Source organism: Carassius auratus, chromosome 44 (genome assembly GCF_003368295.1).
Source record: "Carassius auratus strain Wakin chromosome 44, ASM336829v1, whole genome shotgun sequence".
Classification (NCBI taxonomy): domain Eukaryota; kingdom Metazoa; phylum Chordata; class Actinopteri; order Cypriniformes; family Cyprinidae; genus Carassius; species Carassius auratus.
Genome location: NC_039286.1, coordinates 14606507 through 14630230, shown reverse-complemented (window position 1 = coordinate 14630230; position 23724 = coordinate 14606507). Strand labels below are relative to the sequence as shown.

The 23724-nt window shown below is 40.4% G+C and overlaps 1 protein-coding gene across 2 annotated transcripts in view; it reads right to left on the bottom strand.

Moving 5' to 3' along the window:
- Nucleotides 1–23724, bottom strand: part of LOC113062623 (serine/threonine-protein phosphatase 6 regulatory ankyrin repeat subunit B-like) — a 70994-nt gene that overhangs the window by 28122 nt on the left and 19148 nt on the right. Inside the window, exons 8-19 of one of the 2 annotated variants that reach the window (XM_026232601.1) lie at nucleotides 22188–22289; nucleotides 20790–20888; nucleotides 14901–15101; nucleotides 13671–13772; nucleotides 12875–12973; nucleotides 12497–12625; nucleotides 12268–12396; nucleotides 12080–12196; nucleotides 11204–11302; nucleotides 2690–2890; nucleotides 2513–2611; nucleotides 1709–1912 (exon numbers count right to left, since the gene is read on the bottom strand). In XM_026232601.1, the coding sequence (XP_026088386.1) occupies nucleotides 1709–1912; nucleotides 2513–2611; nucleotides 2690–2890; nucleotides 11204–11302; nucleotides 12080–12196; nucleotides 12268–12396; nucleotides 12497–12625; nucleotides 12875–12973; nucleotides 13671–13772; nucleotides 14901–15101; nucleotides 20790–20888; nucleotides 22188–22289 (1581 nt within the window). Of the gene's footprint in view, nucleotides 1–1708; nucleotides 1913–2512; nucleotides 2612–2689; nucleotides 2891–11203; nucleotides 11303–12079; nucleotides 12197–12267; nucleotides 12397–12496; nucleotides 12626–12874; nucleotides 12974–13670; nucleotides 13773–14900; nucleotides 15102–20789; nucleotides 20889–21239; nucleotides 21337–22187; nucleotides 22290–23724 lie in introns of those variants that run through there. The other variant, XM_026232602.1, reaches the window with a different exon arrangement.

Sequence of the window (23724 nt, the reverse complement as noted above, 5' to 3'; positions counted from 1 at the left end):
TCACAAATTTGTGAAGTGGCTTTAAGAAAAGTGTTAGAGCAATGGAAATACGCAATTGCACCATCAGGGTAATAATGAAGAATTTACAATCAACAGAAAATGTTACACACTGCCTGGAAGAGGACGTGTGTCTATATCATCCTAATGCACGGTGAGGAGGAGAGTTTGAGTGGTTAAAGACTCTCCAAGGACCACAGCCGGAGAACTGCAGAATATACTTGTGTCTTGTGGTCAGAAAACTTTATAAAATGGTGAAACAGCACCTAAATCACCATATGTTGTTTGGGAGGGATACAAGAAAAATTATCCTAGCTCATCCAAAAACAAACTCCAGCATATTCAGTTATCAGCCATGACTGGATCTTCAGATGGGATTGGCTTCTGTGGTCAGATGAAACTAAAAGATGAGCTTTTTAGCAGCAAACACTAAAGATGGGTTTGGTGAACACAGAGATAAAAAATATCCCATGTGTACAATGAAATATACAGCTGTATATCGTTGGCCTGTATTTCTGCTGGAGGTCCTGGAAGTCTTGTTCAGACAAATGGCATCTTTGATTCTATCAAATACCAACAAATCAAAAATCTGTAAGTGACTGACTCTGTTAGAAATCTTATAATGGGCCATGTTTAGATCTTCCAACCGTACAATAATCCAAACACAAACCTCAAAAATGACACAAAAATGGGTCACTGGACACAAAACCAAGCTTGTGCTATGGCTATTCCAGTCCTTTGACCTGAACCCTACAGAAAATGAGAGGAGTGAACTGAAGAAGAGAAGCTGGAAATCTGAAGGGTCTGGAGTGATTCTGGATGAAGGAATGGTCTCTGATCTCTTGTCAGGTGTTCTCTAACCTCATCAGGCATTATAGGAGAACATTTAGACTGTTAAACTGTCAAAGTACAAAGACCACGTCCCCTTTTTTGTGTATTCATGTGAGCAGAGGTTAGTCAAAAAAACTGTTTTAGTGACGTCATTACTACAGGAACTAGATGTAGTCCAAACGGGTCGTTTTTTGTAGGCGAATTCTGTTAAATAAAATATCTCGCTTGGCATTGAACTTTGAGTTTTAGAATTTTACAGATATAATTTATACTCTAACAACAACATTACACACTAACTAAAGTTTAAAACATGGGATCACAAAGAACGGGACCTTTAAAATAAAAGATCAAAAGGATTAACAATGCAGATTAATTTTCACAGCCTTCTTAGATTATATTTAGCAAGGGTGCCGATATTTTTGGCCATGACTGTATATATATGTGTGTGTATATATGTGTGTGTGTGTGTATATATATATATATATATATATATAGGCTATAGGCTACTGTCTTGTCCTTATAAATGTTTATTTTTTTATTTTAGAAATAAATAGGCTATAGGCTACTGTCTTGTACTTATAAATTTGTGTCCCTGTCATTGGATTGCAATCAGCTAAGTGGAGTTCACAAGGATTTCAAGAACCTTGTATTAAGCATCTTCGTTTCAAGATAAAAACTAAGACTAAACTGAGTTTAATTTGATTTAGAAAAATGTACATGGCCAAAATACTCAAAAGTTTTGTTCTAAAATGAATTAAACTAAATTCAACTAAAATAGAAAATGTAAATGGACAACATAAAAGAAATCTTCAAAATATTTACAATGGTATTCCAATGATACTAAACTAATTAAACATAAAATGGCTTTATACATCCTGACCTTGTTGTTGAGTGTGGCCGGTCCTTGAGTAAACAGGAGCAGCTCTTTAATGACGGCCACACTGCCTTTAGCTGCAGCGATGTGTGTGCAGGTCGCTCCCTCCATGTTAGCTAGCTGGGCTAATTTTGGCTGGTGCCTCAGAAACAGCTTCACCACCTCTGAGTGATCGTTCTCCACCGCTAGATGAAGAGGAGTCTGATTTTGCTAAAACAACACACAGCAAACACCACTACATGACCCATGATGGCAGGATTACTGTCATTATTATCAGGATTGACACCACGAAAAGGTGCATTTACATTACTATAATAAGAAAAGATACTAAATTATTTAAATATGAAATTATTACTATACAATCATGTATTAATTAAAACGTAAATAATTCTGAATTAAAGATATATAAATATTTTTTATATATATTTTACAGTCTTTATGCAGAATTTTGAGCAGTTATAGAATAAACTTGCCTGTGTAAAGATTTATTATAAAATTATTATTTTTCATTTATTTATTTCACTTCTTTCAAGTTCAATGTTGTAGTTCAATAACACAAAATAGTAGGATTATTATTATTATTATTATTATTGAAGTTCTGTCAGCTAAACAGCTACAAAGACTCAGACTTATAAAGAAAATATTGAAAATAACTGATCCTGTTTTACCTCAAACGTTATATAAACAGGTTTTATCATAACTTAAGGTTTATATTTTAAGATGTAAACCTTGTTTTAACATATTTTAAGGTTTATTGTGGTATCACTTTACATTAAGTTTTTATTTATTCATATTAGTTAATGCACTCACAATATCTGTGGCAGTGATGTCAGCTTTCAGGTTTAACAGGCTGCTGCAAACATCCAGCTGTCCACTGAAGGCTGCCAAATGCAGCGGCGTCTGCTTTTTCTGTAAAACAGAGCTGTGCAGTTTAATATCTCTGGGTTTAAGATCATATTTTATCAGCACAGAGCTTTCAGTTCTTACCAGAGAGAGAGCATCAACACTGGCCTGATGGGTCTCCACCAGCAACCTGACGAGCTGCGCCGAGCCGCTCTGAGCGCTGAGGTGCAGAGGCGTTAGGCCCAGTTTGGTCTTGGTGTTCACAAAGGCGTTATGGGCTAGCAGGATGTCCACAATGTCTTGATGACCTTGTTCTGCAGCCAGATGAATGGCGGCCTTCCCCTCCTGATGAGATTTCATATAAATCCTCAATACATTATTTTTGAAGCAGTTCTTCAGGACACAGATATTCAGAGATTCAGATTCATAAAAAACCTACAACTGAAAGTCACAAATGCTATTGTATAACAAAAATGTTATATACTGTTTGTATATATATATATATATATATATATATATATATATATATATATATATATATATATATATATATATATATATATGTATATATATCAGGGGTGTAACGATACGCGTATTCGTATTGAACCGTTGTTAGGCTACTCAGTCCGGCGCTCGCTCACTCAGTACGCGATGATCAATCAATCAATCAATCACCTTTATTTATATAGTGCTTTAAACAAAATACATTGCGCCAAAGCACTGAACAACATTCATTTGGAAAACAGTGTCTCAATAATGCAAAATGATAGTTAAAGGCAGTTCATCATTGAATTCAGTTATGTCATCTCTGTTCAGTTGAAATAGTGTCTGTTTTAATTTGCAATCAAGTCAATGATATCGCTGTAGATGAAGTGACCCCAACTAAGCAAGCCAGAGGCGACAGCGGCAAGGAACCGAAACTCCATCGGTGACAGAATGGAGAAAAAAACCTTGGGAGAAACCAGGCTCAGTTGGGGGGCCAGTTCTCCTCTGACCAGACGGAACCAGTAGTTCAATTCCAGGCTGCAGCAAAGTCAGATTGTGCAGAAGAATCATCTGTTTCCTGTGGTCTTGTCCTGGTGCTCCTCTGAGACAAGGTCTTTACAGGGGATCTGTATCTGGGGCTCTAGTTGTCCTGGTCTCCGCTGTCTTTCTGGGCAGTAGAGGTCCTTTCTAGGTGCTGATCCACCATCTGGTCTGGATACGTACTGGATCCGGGTGACTGCAGTGACCCTCTGATCTGGACACAGACTGGATCTGGTGGCCACGGTGACCTCGGAACAAGAGAGAAACAGACAAATATTAGCGTAGATGCCATTCTTCTAATGATGTAGAAAGTACGGTGTTATGTGAAGTGTTCAGGTTCCAGTTTACCTAATTAATGCAGCCTAAAAATCCTTTAACGGATTTGGATATTAAAAGCATATTAGTATGTTATGTGTATGCCAGGTTAAAGAGATGGGTCTTTAATCTAGATTTAAACTGCAAGAGTGTGTCTGCCTCCCGAACAATGTTAGGTAGGTTATTCCAGAGTTTAGGCGCCAAATAGGAAAAGGATCTGCCGCCCGCAGTTGATTTTGATATTCTAGGTATTATCAAATTGCCTGAGTTTTGAGAACGTAGCGGACGTAGAGGAGTATAATGTAAAAGGAGCTCATTCAAATACTGAGGTGCTAAACCATTCAGGGCTTTATAAGTAATAAGCAATATTTTAAAATCTATACGATGTTTGATAGGGAGCCAGTGCAGTGTGGACAGGACCGGGCTAATATGGTCATACTTCCTGGTTCTAGTAAGAACTCTTGCTGCTGCATTTTGGACTAGCTGTAGTTTGTTTACCAAGCGTGCAGAACAACCACCCAATAAAGCATTACAATAGTCTAACCTTGAAGTCATAAATGCATGGATTAACATTTCTGCATTTGACATTGAGAGCATAGGCCGTAATTTAGATATATTTTTGAGATGGAAAAATGCAGTTTTACAAATGCTAGAAACGTGGCTTTCTAAGGAAAGATTGCGATCAAGTAGCACACCTAGGTTCCTAACTGATGACGAAGAATTGACAGAGCAACCATCAAGTCTTAGACAGTGTTCTAGTTTATTATAAGCAGAGTTTTTAGGCCCTATGATTAACACCTCTGTTTTTTCTGAATTTAGCAGTAAGAAATTACTCGTCATCCAATTTTTTATATCGACTATACAATCCATTAGTTTTTCAAATTGGTGTGTTTCACCGGGCTGCGAGGAAATATAGAGCTGCGTATCATCAGCATAACAGTGAAAGCTAACACCATGTTTCCTGATGATATCTCCCAAGGGTAACATATAAAGCGTGAAGAGTAGCGGCCCTAGAACTGAGCCTTGAGGTACTCCATACTGCACTTGTGATCGATATGATACATCTTCATTCACTGCTACGAACTGATGGCGGTCATATAAGTACGATTTAAACCATGCTAATGCACTTCCACTGATGCCAACAAAGTGTTCAAGTCTATGCAAGAGAATGTTGTGGTCAATTGTGTCAAACGCAGCACTAAGATCCAATAAAACTAATAGAGAGATGATGGCTTGTTGCAAAATGGCCAATGCGTTTAACAGACCAGAAATAGAAGATCCTCCAATAACCAACAGGTCTGGTGTTTGGGTGCACTTTACCAATCGATCGGGGGATCCAAACAAGCACGGAAATCAAAATGGACTAGTACTGTACTGTGTCGGAATTTCCTGAGCAGTACGATATAATTAACAGGCCTGCACGTTATTAGATAGAAGAACTGTTATAAATAGAACGTATGCACGGGCAGTTTTGAAAACTCAACCTACTTTTCTCTTGGAATAGTGCAGCGCAAATCGCGTTGTATCTGAAGGGCAACGCTGAGCCCAGGGTCCAGCACCGCGCATGCCACGTCCTGTGAGAAAGACCCTTTAACCATTTTGCAACGAACCTTCAGCGCGTACTGAGTGAGCGAGCGCCTTACTCTGTAGTGGAAAACGCAGGTTTTGAGAACATGCTTAATGTAATTGAGCCCCGTTAGCCTACAATATTCCTTCACGAGCCCATTTCAGCCAGACCGTAATTCCTCCTTTGTTCCAAAAAACATAAACCCTATAGAGAACCAATTGAGTAAAAACACACTCAATATAAAGAGTTATAGAGTTCCATATAAAAACATCTTTGTATTTGTTCATAACTACTACAACAATATAACATTTTCATTTTTTTTTATAAGGAGCTGTTTTTGTTTTATACAGTATGCTGCTAAGAAAACACCATAGAAGATGGGTAAAGAATAGCTCCATCGTTGTGCAATGTAAAAAACAAAACAAAAAACATACTTTGTTAGTTTTAATAAATAATTTTTTTTTTTTTTTAAATAAAGGAAATTTATCTGCCGATTTTTTCTTTTTGCTGTATCTAAAATGTACCGAACCAAACCGTGACACCAGTGAATCGTATCGAACCGAACCGTGAATTTTATATATATACAGAAACCTGATTCCAAAAAAGTTGGGACACTTTACAAATTGTGAATAAAAATAGAATATAATGATGTGGAAGTTTAAAATTTTAATATTTTATTCAGAATACAACATAGATGTTTAAACTGAGAAAATGTATCATTTTAAGGGGAAAATAAATTGATTTTACATTTCATGGCATCAACACAGAATACCGTTCTGTGTGGAGTGGGTAGTGCGGCCAATTCCCGTGTGCGCCTCAGCACTAAAAAAAGCATTTCCCTAAAAAAGCATTTACTCTAAAAGAACTTCACCGGTGGGACTTTATAAAGATGACGGATCGTCCTTATAAGGTTGCAATTCACCTGTTTCTGGATGCGGTTGTTACCTGGCACCGGGTGATGGTCACGATCACTGCCTCACGTGTCTGGGCATTAAACACACTGAGTTGACTTACGTGGATGACTCATGTTCCCACTGCAGGAAGATGACCATTTCGGAGCTGCAGACCAGGCTTTGCCAACTCCAGCGGGGCGGAGCTCCATTGCCTCTGCTGAGATCTAAGGCTCTTCCTGGAGGCTGCCAGGTGAAAACTACTTCCGGAAGTAACACAGAGGGTTTGAGGGTTACAGGGATAGAAAACCCACCAGGGAACCAACATCTGAGGGCCCATCTGTGACAATTGCGACCCAGTAAGACACGGGGAGAGAGAGATCCAAAAGCAGGTATGTTTAATTAGGTAATCGAAAGAATAATCCAACAATCCGGGTCAAAACCAGAAGACAATCCAAAGTAAAACAAACAGGGAAGGAACAGGAATGGGAACTCGGAAGACGAGGAATCTCAGAGGACGAGAAGATTGGGATCACGAAAGGAATTCTAGTGCCTATGGTGAAGTGCCTAAGGGGAAGTGGGCCCACTAGTGGACACCCAGGGAAACGGACACTAGACAGCTATGCTTTGCCTCTTCGGCGACACAGTTTACAGCTTTGTCCAGCAGTTCTCAAATGCACAGAAGCAGACAAAAGGCGATCCAACACATCCTGCCCTGGAGGCCAGCTTCTGCCTCCACCTATCCGCAGCTGTGAGTAGCTTAAGAGTGTCAACAAAGGCCCTAATCAAGCACCCTATGCCAATCTGTGGAACCAGGTGAGCCTTGCACCCCACACTCTCACCCCTCTCTGGCCCGCTCACAAACCACCTTAGTAGGGTGTTCGCATTTGCAACTATCTCAATGATTGGCTCATACTAGAACAGTCTCGGGATCAGTTGTGGGAGCACAGGGACCTTTGAGTCTTCGGGTCAACTGGGAAAAGAGCAAACTCTCCACAACACAGTTTCTCTCTTCTCAGTATGGAGTTAGATTTGGTCAAACAGACAGCACGCCTCACAAAGCAACATATGCAAATTCGTTCAAGGGCAGGATGGAGGTTCCACTGAAACCATTTCAGAGGCTCCTGGAGCATATGGCTGCTGCAGTGGCACTTACTCCACTAGGGCTATTGCATATGAGACTGCTTCAGCACTGGCTTCATGGCCGAGTCCTGAGGTGTGCATCTTCATTTGCATATCAATTACCTAGAGTTGTTAGTAGTACACCTTGCCTTGGACCATTTCAAAGGGCACTTTGATGCAAGCACATGATGGTCCGAAAGGACAAAACAGCAACTGTTGCATACATCAACCAATAAGGTGGTCTGCGCTCCTGTCGCATGTCACAACTCGCCCGCCACCTCCTCCTTTGGAGAAAGTTCTGAGGTCACTTCATGCCATTCACATTTCATGCCATTCGCATTCTGGAGAGTGGCGGCTCCATCCCCAGGTGGTCCAGCTGTTTGGAGACATTTTGAAGCTGCTGTAGACCAGTTTGTTCTCCAGAGACCTCTCACTGCCAGTTGTTCTACTTCCTGACTGAGGGAACATTCGGCATGGGTGCACTGGCACACAGCTGGCCACGGGGCCTCCACAAGTATGTGTTTTTCTCCCAGTGATCCACTGTGCAACGACACTGTGCAAGCTCAGGGAGGACGTAGAGCAGGACCACTCAGACCTGGTTCCCTGAACTAGTGCTCCTTGCAACACTCCCTCCCTGGCAGATTCCTCTGAGGAAGGATCTACTGATTCAGAGACAGGGCACCCTATGGCACCCACGTCCTGACCTCTGGAAACTTCTTGTCTGGTCCCTAGACAGGACTTGGAGGTTCTAGGTGATCTACCCCAAGAGGTAGTTGATGGCATCACTTCGGTGAGAGCACCATCTATGAGACACGCTTATGCCTTGAAGTGGAACCTTGTCATAGAGTGGTTTTCTTCTTGTCCAGAAGACTGCTGAATAAGCACAATCAGGGTTGTGCTTTCCTTTTTGCAGCAAGGGTTAGAGCAAAGGCTGTCTCCCTCCATCCTCAAAGTTCAGGTTGGTGCAATTGTTGTGTAACATGACCTTGTAGAAGGGAAGTCGGTGGGTAAGCATGACCTGGTCATCAGGTTCCTTAGAGGGGCCAGGAGGTTAAATCCTTCCCGGCCCCCTAAATACCCTCTTGTGACCTGTCTCTAGTGCTTAAAACACTACAGCAGGGCCCTTTTGAGCCTTTGCACTCAGTCGAGCTAAAGTTTCTTTAAAAAGATATTGCGTAGCTTGTCGATGATCTTTGGCTCTGTCTATACATCTGAAAGCACATGATGGAGATTTACTTTTAATCTCAGAATCGGGTTTACTGATGAGATGCGCATGACAAATCACATGCGATTTATAGTGAAGCCCTTGTTTATTGATCATAAAGTACAAAGTAGATGAGTAAAACTAGGATGCCAGGTTTATTTTAAGAGCTGCCATTACTGTCTAGAGTTTGGGGAATGGTGCACTGTGATTGGTTGAGCAGATATATCACATTCTGCAGAGAAATAGACTGGCGTTTGTCACCGTTTACTCCCTTTTTTTCCTAACATGAACTAATAACTCTGCGAATATCGAATTTTGCATAAAATAAAAAAATTACTTTTCAATACTAACCAGATACAATATTGATATTAGCGGAAATTCTACATTTTTAAACATTTATGACATTTTGTAACCAAACTCTTGACTCTTGACAATTTTTATTGCAAATTAATATTGTTACTATGTTACAAGTTTCTTGGTGTATGCATGAACATGCCATGGTAAATACAGCAATTACTAAAAAATAACTATTACATATTGCAATATTACGATAATTTAGGGGTGTAACTGTTCACAAAATTCACGGTTCGGTTCGATACGATACAATGATGTCACGGTTCGGTTCCGTTCGGTACGGTTCGGTACGTTTTAGATACAGCAAAATGTAAAAACATCTCAACTTTTCAGAATGCCGCAAGCGCACCGAGGGTCATGTGACAAGAACTAACCAATCAGCTTCATCCTTTCCCGTAACAACGTTGAAAGCTCAGCCAAGATGAAGGAACAGCTGATCATAGTTGTATATGGATTGCAATTTTGAAATAAATTTAGTAGCAGAGCTAGCCTACTGCAAGCGATTTTTAGAGCTGCAAATCCATTTATCCTTTGCTGAAATTTCAGCATCTTCATGGAGAGAGCACGTCATTGTTGTTTAGCAAAGGCAGACGCCTCAGGGGCGCTTCTGCCCAAGCGCTTTGGAAAGGAGGAGAAAGACGCGCTTAGCGTTTTCCACGCATTTTTAGGCGCAATATGTGAACAGCCCCTAAGGCGCTCGCTCACTCAGCACGCGCTGAAGGCTCGTTGCAAAAAGTCTAATGCATTTGAACAGACCAGAAATAGAAGATCTAGATGTTTGGGTGCACTTTGGATTCCCTGTAAGCTTTAATGGTGATGATAGAATGAATGGTAAATATAATGTAAATGTAACGTAAATGTAGCCTACCAATCGCCGCAGTGATGTCTTTTGCCCTGTTTGAGTCAGTTGGAAATGTCTGTCTAAATGTCTGCCGGCAGCCATATCACCCTGGAGCCCAAGACCGGTTGCCCACTGAAGCTAAGCAGGGCTGAGCCTGGTCAGTACCTGGATGGGAGACCTCCTGAGAAAACTAGGTTGCTGCTGGAAGAGGTGCTAGTGAGGCCAGCAGGGGGTGCTCACCCTGTGGTCTGTGTGGGTCCTAGCGCCCCAGTGTAGTGATGGGGACACTATACTGTCAACAAGCACCGTCCTTCGGATGAGACGTTAAACCGAGGTCCTGACTCTCTGTGGTCATTTAAAATCCCAGGATGTCTTTCGTAAAGAGTAGAGGTGTGACCTCGGCATCCTGGCTAAATTCGCCCATTGGCCTCTGACCATCATGGCCTCCTAACAATGCCCATATCTGCTGATTGGCTTCATCACTCTGTCTCCTCTCCACCAGTAAGCTGGTGTGTGGTGGGCGTTCTGGCGCAATATGGCTGCCGTCGCATCATCCAGGTGGATGCTGCACACTGGTGGTGGATGAAGAGATACCCCTTGACTATTTAAGCGCTTTGAGTGTCTAGAAAAAGCGCTATATAAATGTAAAGAATTATTATTATAAATGCTGCGGACATAGTTTGTTGCGTGTATGTTTCTCCTTTTTTTCGGTGATGTCGGCGTAAATGAGTTGACATGTTTCAAGTATTCCCGCTGGTGTTTTTTTTTTTTTTTTGTATTGCCGCTGGTGTACCCTATTGTCATGTAGCAGATGTGACATACCGTTGTTTTTTTATCCACCACTCTCTTGCCATCACCATTATAGCTTACAGGGAATCCAAAGTGCACCCAAACACCAGACCTGTTGGTTATTGGAGGATCTTCTATTTCTGGTCTGTTAAACGCATTGGCTATTTTGCAACGAGCCTTCAGCGCGTACTGAGTGAGCGAGCGCCTGACTGAGTAGCCTAACATAAACATATAAGTTGGTGTTTTTTTCTTCTTCGGGGGTGTCAGGGGCGCTGCCTGTTACGTAGTTTGGGTTATTGGGCTACCTTGTTGAACGCATAACATTATATTTCACTTTTTTTTTTTTTATATAATTAATTAGTCCAACGAACCGGTCGGTACATAATGCGTACCGCGTACCGAACCGAAAGCCTCGTACCGAATGGTTCAATACGAATATGCGTATCGATACACCCCTAATAATTAATAAAAACTAATTCATAACAGTAAATAGCACTGATCCAAACGCATCAGAAAATAAGCCGCTTCAGTAATTAATCGTCTCTCTAACCTCATCAAACACATCCACTCTAGCATTGTTCTGCAGCAGGATCTTCACGACCTCTGTGTGACCCTGCTCTGCAGCCAGTAGCAGCGGTGACCAGCCGTTCTGTAAGACACATATGAACACACACCAACAATTAAACACACAGACAGACACACACTTACACACTAATGGACCAAACTGCTTACAGTGGAGCTGTAATATGTATGCATCATATTTAAAATAAAATAAAAATATTGGATGAAATACATCGTAAATAAAATTAGACATGTTGCCCTGGCAACTAACTGAAATAACTTAAAAGTTAAGCACTAAAATGACTAACTGGGTAAAACAAAAATAAAACGAAACCTAAAAATAGATCAAATAAAAATGATTTAAACTTAAACAGTATTTTAAAAAATACATTTAAAAAAAACTCAACATAAAACTATTAAAAAAATATTTGGTAAAACTAAATCAAATATAATACTAATATTAGATGAAAACTAAATAAATTAGATGTGTTGCCTTGGTAACTAACTGAAATAATTTTAAGTTGAAGCACTACAATTACTAACTGGAAATAAATGACTGAAATGGAAATAAAACTAAAATATAAAAATGTAATAAAAACATAATAAAAATCTAAAAATAGATTTAAAAAATATTTTTTTATTTTTTCATAAACTTTTTTTTGACAAAAGCACATAACAAAATTAAAATGTAACATTAAAATATAAAGATAAAACCTAATTAAAAAATAATAATAACTATAATAGTTTAAAACTATATTACAAAATGAAACCCTGTGTGGGGGAAAAGAAAACATTTGAGTCTATTCAGTGTCGGATCACTCCGAGATCTTTCTGAGATGTGAGGCAGATTCTTTGTTGATTGTACCTTGGCGTGTTTGTTGATGGCGGTCTGGAGCTGGTTGGAGGGGACGTTACTGAGCATCTCCTGAAGAACGGCAGTGTTTCCCACCCTGGCGTTGTAATGAAGAGGTGTCTCTCCACTCTGAACAAACAACAGGTTCACAATACCAGTTTTATGTGAAAATGTCTGTTGTTGAACAGCACAAGACCCACCTGTCGGGTGACAGCGGTGACGTCAGCATGATGCTCCATCAGGATCTTGATGATGCGGGTGTCCTCGTCCACCTGATGCACGGCATCACTCCTGAGCTCGGCTGCCAGGTGCAGCGGCGTCTCGCCCTTCTGCAGGGGGCACCAAACACAACAAAATCATGCTGGGATTCATATGTCTCTGGTGCTTTTGTAGTTTATAAAGTCGTTCTCTTTGATCTGTGAGTCTAACCTGGTTCCCTTCACGCACACAGAGCTCTGCCTCCTGACTGCTTCTCTCATTGCTCAGAGAGTTTAAAATCTCCTCCACCACGTGAGCGTGACAGTGACGTACCGCAACGTGGAGAGGGTTTTCACCAACCTATAACCGAGCATAATCAATCGGTATTAAACAATACAATAAAAAAAAAAACAGAACACATACATATTTTAATATAGACATCATTTACTTACCCTCATGTCATTTCACTTACATAATAATTAATATAATATTAATAAGTACATTTTATAAAATAATAAAATCGTATAATTTCTTATTTAATTTGCTGTTTTTGTATTTTCTCACTTTAAAATACAGTATTTTTCCAGGACTAAATGTTTGAAAAAGTACCTTAGATTTCCAGGTCACATCTCCGCCCTCCTGGATCAGCGCTCGTATCATCTGCAGAGCACCGTGACGCGCGGCTACATGCATAGCGCTCTCTCCGTTCTGAGCAGAGAGGAAAATTCTGTTTTAAAGGGATACTCCACCCCAAAATTTTTATTTTGTCATCAGTCACTTACTCCCATGATGTTCCAAAACCATAAAAGCTTTGTTCGTCTTGGAACACAATTGAAGATATTTTGGATGAAAACCGGGAGGCTTTTGTCTGTCCCTTTGACTGCCAAGTAACTTACACTGTTAGGTCCCACAAAGTAGTCAAAATAGTCCATCTGCCATCAGTGGTCGAGGTCGAGGCTGGTCGAGTAATTGGAAATGAGCGACACCTGCGCAACTCACCGGTCTCGAATGTAACAATATAAAACATTTGTAGTACGGGAAGAAGGAGGCGGTCATTTAAATAAAACTTCAATAACAAAATAAACACAAAACAGAGTGACAGCCCCTCGCGGACGACTACCGCGCACAAACAAAACCAAAACACAAAATAAAACCCAGGCTTGGTTGTTTCTCGTCCTTTATTGTCGTAACTCCTCTTTTATGCTTATGGAGCTCTTCCATGGGACTCGAGACTCATTTCCAATTACTCCACTGGCCTCGACCCGTTCCCATGGCTCTCGACCCCGCCCCACTCGTCACAGTGATTAATTAAAATTTTTTAGATAAAATTTTCATTTCAGAGTGGAGTAATCCTTTAATGTCTCTGTTAACACAGTGAAGCGGTGACGCTCCTCTTCTGACTGACCTCCTGCTCTGCGTTCACATCGGCTCCGCTCTTCAGAAGCATTTCAGCCACCTGTTCACCTTCCTTCACTCTGGCTGCGATGTGCAGAGGGGTTTCCCTCGCCTTTATAAAAGATACACACATGAACCAATGGTTTCCTTTCATTCACTGTAAACTTTTATAAACTCATAAAACATCCTGGCGAATAAAAATTACTCTATAAGATCTTATAATAAGGCTCTATTTGTTAATAATGAACGACCGTTCTAAAGTGTATATTAATTTTAGTTAATGTTAATTTCAATATTTACTAATAACAGTATTATTTTAGAATCATTGATATACTATAATGGTTTTATTAATATTTTTAATTAGCTTTTATTATTATGTTTTCTGTTTTAATTTACATTTTGTATTGTTTTAGTCATTTTGTTTTGTGCTTGTTATTTTATTATCATTATTCAATTTTCAGTTTAGTTTTAGAAATTAGTATTAAAACTTTTTTTTATTTAGTATTAAATTAAGTTTTTAAATATATTGTATATCTGTTAACAGTTTTTTTCCAACTAACAACATGTTACAGTAGTTTATGAATGTATGCGTTTATATTTTTTTCAATTTCAGTTTGTTATTTTAGTAAATCAATAAGAAATGTTGCTTTGTTAACTATCTGAAAAATATTATTCATTTTATTATTGTTATTATTATTATTATTGTATTATTAATTTTTATTTTTTAAAATACATATTTTTAAATTTTATTTCAGTCAATGTTTATTTTATTTAATTATTATTTTTATGGTTTAGTTTTTCGGGTTCATATATTTTCTTCATGTCTCTATATAAAATTACATATAATTAATTAAAATATAAAACAAATTATCTAAGTTATTTTGGTTTCAGTTTCAGTTACTTTAGTTGATAAAACTAAATTAACCTGAGAAATGCTGTATTAGCATAACCGAATAACTGAACTGAATAATACATTATTAAAATTAAAGGTTTTTATTTTTATTTTTTGTATTTTTTAATAGATCTGAGTAACTGCAAACTAACAATGAACAGTTAATATATAAATACTCTACCAAATGTTTTGTTACAAATGCATCATTGTAAGTTAATGCATGAACTAATGGGGCCTTACTGTAAAGCATTACCTCTATTTCTTTAAAGCTAGTTAAGATGATGCTTTTAAATAACACCTCACTGAAGTCTGATGGAAACGTCTTCATGATAAATCAGATTTTCTTACCTTTCCTCCTCTGAGCTGCACATTTGCCCCGAAACCCAGCAGCATCTGCACCACCTCCGACTTGCAGTTTTCCACCGCGATGTGAAGCGCCGTCTGTCCGTCTTTAGCCATGCCATCCACAGGCGCTCCCTTCTGGATCAGAGCATGCACTACAGCCGTGTGACCTCTTTTAGCCGCGGCGTGAAGACATAACGCCCCTGACTGCACAGCATCACACAACATCCAACCATGCACAAGAACACATAAGATAAATGAGTTTAGCCACGGCCAATTTGGAAAACTAGATCTAAACAGAGTTAAAAGGCAAAACAGGGTTTGATTGTTCAAAAGAGTTTCATCTGGATCAAAATTATTAAGTCCTATAATGCAAGGAATTCAATTTACTGCAAAGTATATCATGCATTGAATTTGATTCTTATAGTGCAAAAATATAATGCAAAAATATGTAATGCAACTAAAGTTTTCAAAGCAGCATTGGATTGGATCACTCAGATGACCAAATCTGGACTATAAGAGCTCACATATCATAGGTTCACATATCAAATTACAAACTACTAGCGATATAATGAACAACAGGCAGAACAGTTAGCATTAGACCACTTTAAATGTTTTTATAAGAGACAGAAACAGCACAATAAATAATAAAACCAACACTTTCTATTTTCTATTTCTCATCTGACCCTCAACGAATAAATAAAATGACAAATATAGATGCAATAAGGATGCAACTGACTTTTCACAGGGAGATTGACTGACAGGCAATCTGACCAATCATATCGTCGAATCTGCTGCTTTGTCCGACAAACAAACCAGACAGGAGAGTAGATTAACTTCCTTGATCAATAATATAAAACATGCAAGCATGTGATCATAGTTAATAATTAAGGTAGGTAGCTGATAACAATATTTTAGGTGAGCTTTTTAACCTTTGCGGTCTGCTTGGGGTCTCTGAGGTCTATTGGGTCTTTTTTCAAACCAGCTGTCCTGATCTTCCATTCAAAGCTTCAAATGCCATCAATCACATTTCGATACAAGCATCGGCACAGTGTGTGAGAAGGGGATTGAGAACTGCGCTCCCAGGCAGGGAGAGGTGTGGTGAAGGGACGCAGTTCTCATTCCTCTTCTCGGGGAACAAGGGTTATAGTCGTAACCCGAGATGTTCCCCTTCAAGGGAATATCGAACTGTGTCCAATGACACTTTGGGGGAAATGAGTACCCACTATGCCACAACGAGCCCTGCCTGTCCTAGTGTGAAGCTGCGCACAGGCACATTTAGGACGAGAGCACAAGGGTGCCAGGTGTCGATGGAATGTCCAGGCTGTAAAATCTAATAAAAGTGTGAGGGGTGGCCCATCCTGCTGCATCGCAGACCTCCTGAATGGGGGCCCCTGAGAGGAGGGCTCTAGAGGACACCATGCCTCTGGTAGAATGAGCCCTCACGGCCTGAGGTGATGGCAAATTGCACACCTGGTAGGCCATAGATATAGCTTGGACAATCCAGTTGCTAATGGTCTGTTTGGAAGCAGGAAGCCCCATTCTTGGGCGACCCGAAACAAACTAACAACTGGTCTGACCTCCGCCATGAGGAGGACCTCTGGATATATATTTTCAAAGCTCTGACAGGGCAGAGCAAGTGAAGTCTCTCCTTTTCCGCCATCACGTGAGGTGGAGGATGAAAAGCCTACAGAACCGTAGGCCGTGCCACATTAAACGGCACCTTGGGCAAATAGCCTGGCCTAGGAAGTAGGATGGCTTTGATGTCACCTGGAGCAAACTCCAGGCACCCATCAGATATAGAGAGCGCCTGGAGATCTCCTACCCTCCTCAGAGAAGTAATGGCCAACAAGAAAGCCACCTTAAGGGAAAGGTTTTTGGCCTCAGTCGACTCCAGCGGTTCGAAGGGGGCCTCAACCAACCCTCCGAGAACCACTGCCAGGTGCCAAGTGGAAACCTTGGTATGAGCCGCAGGTCTCATCCTCCAAGCCCCACGGATGAAATGTACGACCAACGGGTGTCTCCCCAGAGGCCCATCACTCAGAGGAGCGTGGAAAGCCGAAATGGCAGACACGTACATCTTGAGAGTGGACGGGGTAAGACCAGCTGAGAAGCAATCTTGGAGGAACTCCAGCACTGAAGCCAATGGGCAGTTAACTGGGTCCACCTCAAGCTCTCTGCACCAAATGGTGAAAACATTCCATTTTAGGCCGTACGATTTCCTCGTGGAGGGAGCTCTAGAGTTGAGTATGGTCTCCACTACTCCTGCTGACAGGCCGGCCTCTCGGGGCCAGACCCACAGTTTCCATAGTTCGGGCCAAGGGTGAAGAATTGAGCCCTCTGTCTGTGTCAGCAGGTCCCTCCTGATGGGAAGCTCCCATGGAGGGCCGTCCAGGAGTAATATTATGTCTGAGAACCATATTTGGGCCGGCCACAATGGGGCTACCAATAATAAACTGATGCCGTTGCGACGAACCCTCTCTAGAACTCCCGGGAGCAGAGTGATCGGGGGAAAGGCACGCAGCCTCGGCCACGTCTGTACCATGGCATCCAACCCCAGTGGGGCTGGATGTGTGAGGTAGAACCACAGTGGACAGTGAGTCGTCTCTCGAGACGCGAATAAATCCACTTCCACTGGGCCGAACCTCTGACATATTGACTCCACCACCTCGGGATGGAGTCTCCATTCCCCGGGCCTCAGCCCTGCCTCGACAGGATGTCTGCTCCCTGATTCTGATTCCCTGGGATGTATGTTGCTCTGAGAGACAACAATTTACCTTGGGACCACAAAAGGATCTGATGCACCAGTCTGCATAGAGGGCGAGACCTCAGGAACTTCCTGTGAGATGGAAGGATGGAAATGTATGTATGCGTCCTTCAGATGTATCGTAACAAACCAATCCTCGGATTGAATTTGGTTCACGATGTTTGGTAATAGTGAGCATCTTGAACCTGAATCTCCTCAGAGACCGATTCAAGTGCCTGAGATCTATTATTGGATGCAACCCCCCATCCTTCTTGGGAACTAAGAAGTAGCGGCTGTAGAACTCTGACTCCCTGTCTGGAGGAGGAATTCATTCTATAGCCTCCTTTACCAGCAGAGAGTTTACTTCTTGCTCCAATACCCGACTCTGGTATGGGTTGACTACAGTCCAGACCACCCCATTGAACTTTGGTTGGCGGGAACTGAACTGTAGTCTGTACCCCTTTTGAATGGTGCTCAGAGCCCAAGGAGAAATATTTGTGAGATTTTTCCATGCATCAAAATACTCTACTAAGGGGACTAGCCTTTCAAGGTTATTAATCGGGATTCGTTCTTGGCCCCCTGAAGCGAATCTCCGGCAGGGTTCGACCAAAAACGATTCTCGATGTGCGGACGTGAATGCTTCCTGGCCGCAAGCCTGTGAGGTGGACAGTGCAGGGCGCATTCGCTGGAGACCGATGCGTCCCGAAGCGCACTTAACGGCGGGAAGTCGACATCGATTTCCTGCGGGCTCCGCAGAGGAGGCGACCTTGATCGCTCCCCCATGGGTGGGGCCGCCCGCAGAGGGCCTAGGCTGGCTAGGACCTCTTCGTTGAAGCCTTCTTTGCCTGCAGGACGGCCCTCAGGTCGCCTGGCTTAGGTTGAGGGGGGCCTCTAGAAGCAAAGCTCTCCTTTTGCGCCTGTCTATAGGCAGAGGAGCTGGCGAATGGCTGCGGCTTCCCGCTTGGGGCAGGCTTCTTAGGCCTCGAGCGGCGAGGGAGGTATTGTTTAAACGCTGCAGACTGTTTCTTGGCCTCCTGAAACCTGTCGACGACGATATTAACTGAGTCGCCAAACAGGACAGAAGGCGAAATCGGGGCATCAAGGAGGAAAGCCCTGTCCTTCTCCTTTATTCCTGACAAAATTAAACCATAAGTGTCTCTCTGAGAGCACCATTGCCGCCATGGAATGGCCGATAGCACGGGCCATTTCCTTGGTGACTCGGAGAGACAAATCTGCAGCCTTCCTCAACTCCGCAATAATTTCCGGGGTTGGACCCTCGCCCTCATCAATATCTTTAAGAAGGTCGGCCTGGTACGCCTGCAGTACTGCCATTGTATGCAGACTAGCGCCAGCCCGACCCGCAGCCATATAAGTCCTGCCCACTAACACAGATGTATCACGGCATGGTTTAGTGGGCAGCACCGGGGTTTTAGGGATGATGCCGACTCGGGGGCCAAATAAGTGGCAAGGGGCTGTTCCACCCGGGGCATCATCCCATAACCGTTCTCTCGCCCACCCTTCCTCGGAAGCAGACAGCTCAAGCACCGGGCTCTCCACTGGTGCGGAAGAAGCCGCGGGGCGAGAGAGCATCGGAACTTGCGGATGAATCACGAGAGTGTGCCTCGGCAGTCTCGAGATCCCCCGCCAGATCCATCTGCGAGCCCCATGAAGAGCGTTGTCCTGCACCACGGGGCTCGCGAGCCTGGCCATCCCCACTGAAAGCGGCCAGGCGGGAGCGGAGCACACGGATTGGCAATCTCTCACAATCCTCGCAAGCAGCCCCCTCAAGAGCTGCCCGCACATGCTGCACTCCCAAACAATGCACAGACTTATGGTGTGTGTCCCCACCAGTGTTGGGAACGTTACTTTAAAAAAGTAATTAGTTATAGTTACTCACTACTTAGTTAGTAACTGAATTACTCTATAATAAAAGTAACTTGTTACCAGGGAAAGTAACTATTTGCATTACTGTAAAAAAAATAAAAAATAATAATAATAATAATAATTTGCTACATGTCAGAGAATTTGTACTTTTATTTTATTTTTTTGCAGTTTTCACAAGTCAGTTGAAATGAGTAGAACAGACAGGTACATAACTTTCAATATTTATTGCACGTCAACAGACAGCAAGAGTTTTATCCTGCACTTCAAGTATTATCTTTGTAAGAAAAGTGTTTTTGGCCACTAGCTTTGTAGATGCATGTCACACATTACATGTACACATAACATGCACGTTCCTGCCTTTGACCACAATGAATTTGAAGTAAAGTTAGTGCTTATATCTCCACCTTGAAAATGCCAACTTTTAATCGGATTGCTCCTGACTCGCCATCTCTGCTGCGAATCTGTGTGTAGCTGTTGCGTGTGTGTGTGTGTTTGGCGCCGCTGGCGCAGCTGCGTGTGCCGACATGTGTGTAAAAACACTGGCTCTGATTGGCTACCATGAAACACATGACTCTGCCTTAGCCAATCATAATCGCTTCTCATCATTAACCCACCTCCTCACTCGCTGTGTGAGCCAGGGGTGCATTCGGATTGCATAGTTTATTAAATCAATGCATAGTAATGCACCTCATTTAACGTTCAGTAACGTTAACGGCGTTGTAACGACGGGAAAAGTAATTAGTTAGATTACCGCGTTACTGAAAAAATAACGGCGTTACCTAATGCCGTTCTTTTAAACGCCGTTATTCCAAACACTGGTCCCCACCCGTGATAATGTGGGCAGGGATGCACACACCTCGTGAAACTGCTCGCCAGAATAATGCTTGTGACTATTTAGACAATACAACACCAAATAAGACAAACAGGACAGAGAGGGCTTGCAGAAGAACAGAAAGCTATCACTGTTGTGTGCCAGCGTCCTTTTTATAGCTTCCGCGTATGCCGTCACACATTACGTCATGACGCAACACCAATCAACATTGGCTCAGTTTCATTCATTAAAACACTTTGAACAACAAATACTAAAGGTCTGATCCAGAATCAAAAGCTATGTGATTATATCTGATTTCAGAAAACTTTCTCTTCTTTTGATGATCTAAGCCAATTTGATAGCTGAAATAAAATTGAATTATTTCGAACAACTGGGTCCAAGCATTCAAGCTTGAGAAAATCAGTCAACTAAAATAGATGAATGTGTCCAGTACCTTGTTTGGCATGTGCAGCAAGACGCCTTTCTTCAGTAACGTGAGAGCGGTCGCAGGGTGACCACACTGAGATGCGATATGCAAAAGTGTGTTGCCGTCCTGTATGGGATCATCCGGGAGAGATTCATTAGAAACATCTTCACAGATTACAACACACTGATATAACATTTGTGTGTTCAGAAAACAAAAAACATATGAGATCTGTCACAAGTTAAGCTTGGTGACAGACAAGAGATTACCTGGACCAGATACACATGCACACATCATTATTTGATCATGCCGGCATTTACCTTCTTTTAAATCATCATGGTGTTGTGTAATTGTTGTGGCTGTACCAAATGAGTATGATACTATGTTTTTTTGTTTTTGTTATTGTTGGCCAACATTTTGTTCAATCCGTTGTTCTTTTTAAAGAATGTCACAATATAGTTTAATTTCAGTCAGAATTACCTTTTATTTTAGGTGGGAATTTCCCCCAGACTTTTTGTTTTGACTGTCGGCCTTCCAGTCTCATGCAGCAAAACTTGTTTTTATAGCATTAGCATGCCCTTATTGGACTGAACCATTAGTAGTTTTGTCTGGGGATAGGGTGAATAACAGCTGAACAATTCTTTACTTTTCTTTTCTTTTAAAATTTTTTATGGAGTGTTTAAGTATTCAAGGATTTATGCAGATTGTTATTTCTGTGTATCTGTAATGTTTTATTATTTTATTTTCTCCTGTGTAAAGTATTGTATGTATGGACCCTGTTTGTTCATATGGTACAGTCTGAAGGGGGAGCTAGCCCTTATAAATAAGGAGCTATAGAGCTTATCATCCCAGTCTTGTTTGTTGAAAACTAAAGGAGAGATCTTGTTGCAAATTGAACCAATGTATTTATTTGGTGTAGCCTTCCTTTGGACATTGTTGCAGTCTGTTTTGTACAGTTTTTGTTTGTAGTCCAGTATGTGTCCATGGCGTTTGTCCCCACTTCGCTGTATTAAACCAACTTTTTGGGATGCACTCTGACCAGCTTGATTGTAATTATTTTCTCTGACCACTGGGCCATCTCTAACAAGATCTCTTCAGACTCACGTAATCTCACGTGTCTCACAACAACGTCTCAAACTGTGCTCAAATTTGCACACAAAAAGTCTGCAATCACAAGTCAGAGATATATATATATATATATATATATATATATTATATATATATATATATATATATATATATATATATATTATATATATATATATATATACATACATATTTTTATATAATGATCTGAGCTGCTCCTCATTCATTTTATACCTCCATACGCTTAGTGAAGGACAGATTATTTGGTTCAGCTCATAAGGTTCAGTTGATGAAGTTTATACTTAATTGAGAATTTTTTCATCCATTTAAAAAGTGGATCACCTTTGTTCTTGCTAACACAGATGACTTGAACCTCTCAGTGAGGATCTCGACTGCGTTGGTGTGTCCCCGCTCTGCGGCGATGAGCAGAGGTGTTCTGTCCATCTGAAACAGAAGAGAAAGAGAGACATGAAACAAAACAAAGAAGCAACAAAAATGCAATATAATTAAAAAACAATTAAACGCTTACTGAAAATGAATTGAATCATAAAAATGTCAAATTAAAATAATTGTAAAAAAATCTGAAAACGAATAAAATCATACAATTTTTTTATAAACAATAAATAAAACAATAATTAATTAAAACTTTTTCAATCACAAAGATTTAATATGAAAGAAATTATAAAACATTGATAATTAAAATAAAATAAAAAAACATTTTAAATAAAAGTAAAATGCTACTAAAAATGTAATAGTTAAAATTAAAATTTTTAAATAAATCAATAACACTTAAAAAGAAAAAGATGAAATATTTTATACGTTTACCTGCTTGTTGACATCAGTGAACATGCGGTTTGTTAAATAATTAAACATTTCTTGTTTAGTTTGTCTTTATTTAGTATCCTAAAGGCAATTTGAATGCATTTAGATATAAAAACAATGTACATAAACCCATAAATTTAATAAAATTACATATAGCTAGACTTAGATTGCAATAATCAATATAGTGATTATTGCGCAATATATGTACATGACCGCAATAATTTTTGGTGATACAATTTATCGGCCATATTTACTTATAATGCTTCTCGTACATAACGTGGTGTAGAGGTGAGGAGTTTGTTCAAATTTAAAACATGCTTCTACAAAAAAAAAGTTTGATCTGCAGATTTGGTCTTGTTTAGTGATCTGTGCCTCTGTGCTTACAGACATCTGACTGCTAAGTAGTGATTGTGTTTTTAAACATTAGTGTGCACCCTTTATTTACAGAGAAAAGAAGTCCTGGAAAAATCTGTAGATGGAAAAATCTCCATACAAGTTAGTTGTGCATTTTTCTTTTCTTTTTTTTTTTTACTCGTTACTTTGCACTTTTTGTAAAAAAAAAAACAAAAAAAAAGTTTATTTACAACTATCTACTATTCGAATACTTAATTTCCACAATGTAAATATTCTAACAAATTTTTAAGACAAGTCTGTTGTCATTTGGAAGTGTGTAGGCCTTCTTCCATTTTATGCTGTTACAATATAATTTTATATTCAGTGGCATAAAACGGTATTTAAAATGACAATAATATTGACAGCTCAGGAGAAAAATTAAAAGACCACTTGACAATTCTCAGTCAATGATTTATAATTATGTGTTTGAGTGAAATTTAATTTGTTTTATTCTGTACACTACTGATGACCTCTCTTCCAAATCTGAAACTAAAATGTTGTTATTTAGAGCATTCTTGGTCAAAATAACAAAAAGCATGCCATATTATCAGACATGTTTACCAATGATTTAACTTCAGAAGAGTTAAGAAATCTAGATTTTTTTCAAACACAGTAAATGAAAACATTTGTTATTTTGACCAGCTGTCATTTATGCAATTAAAAA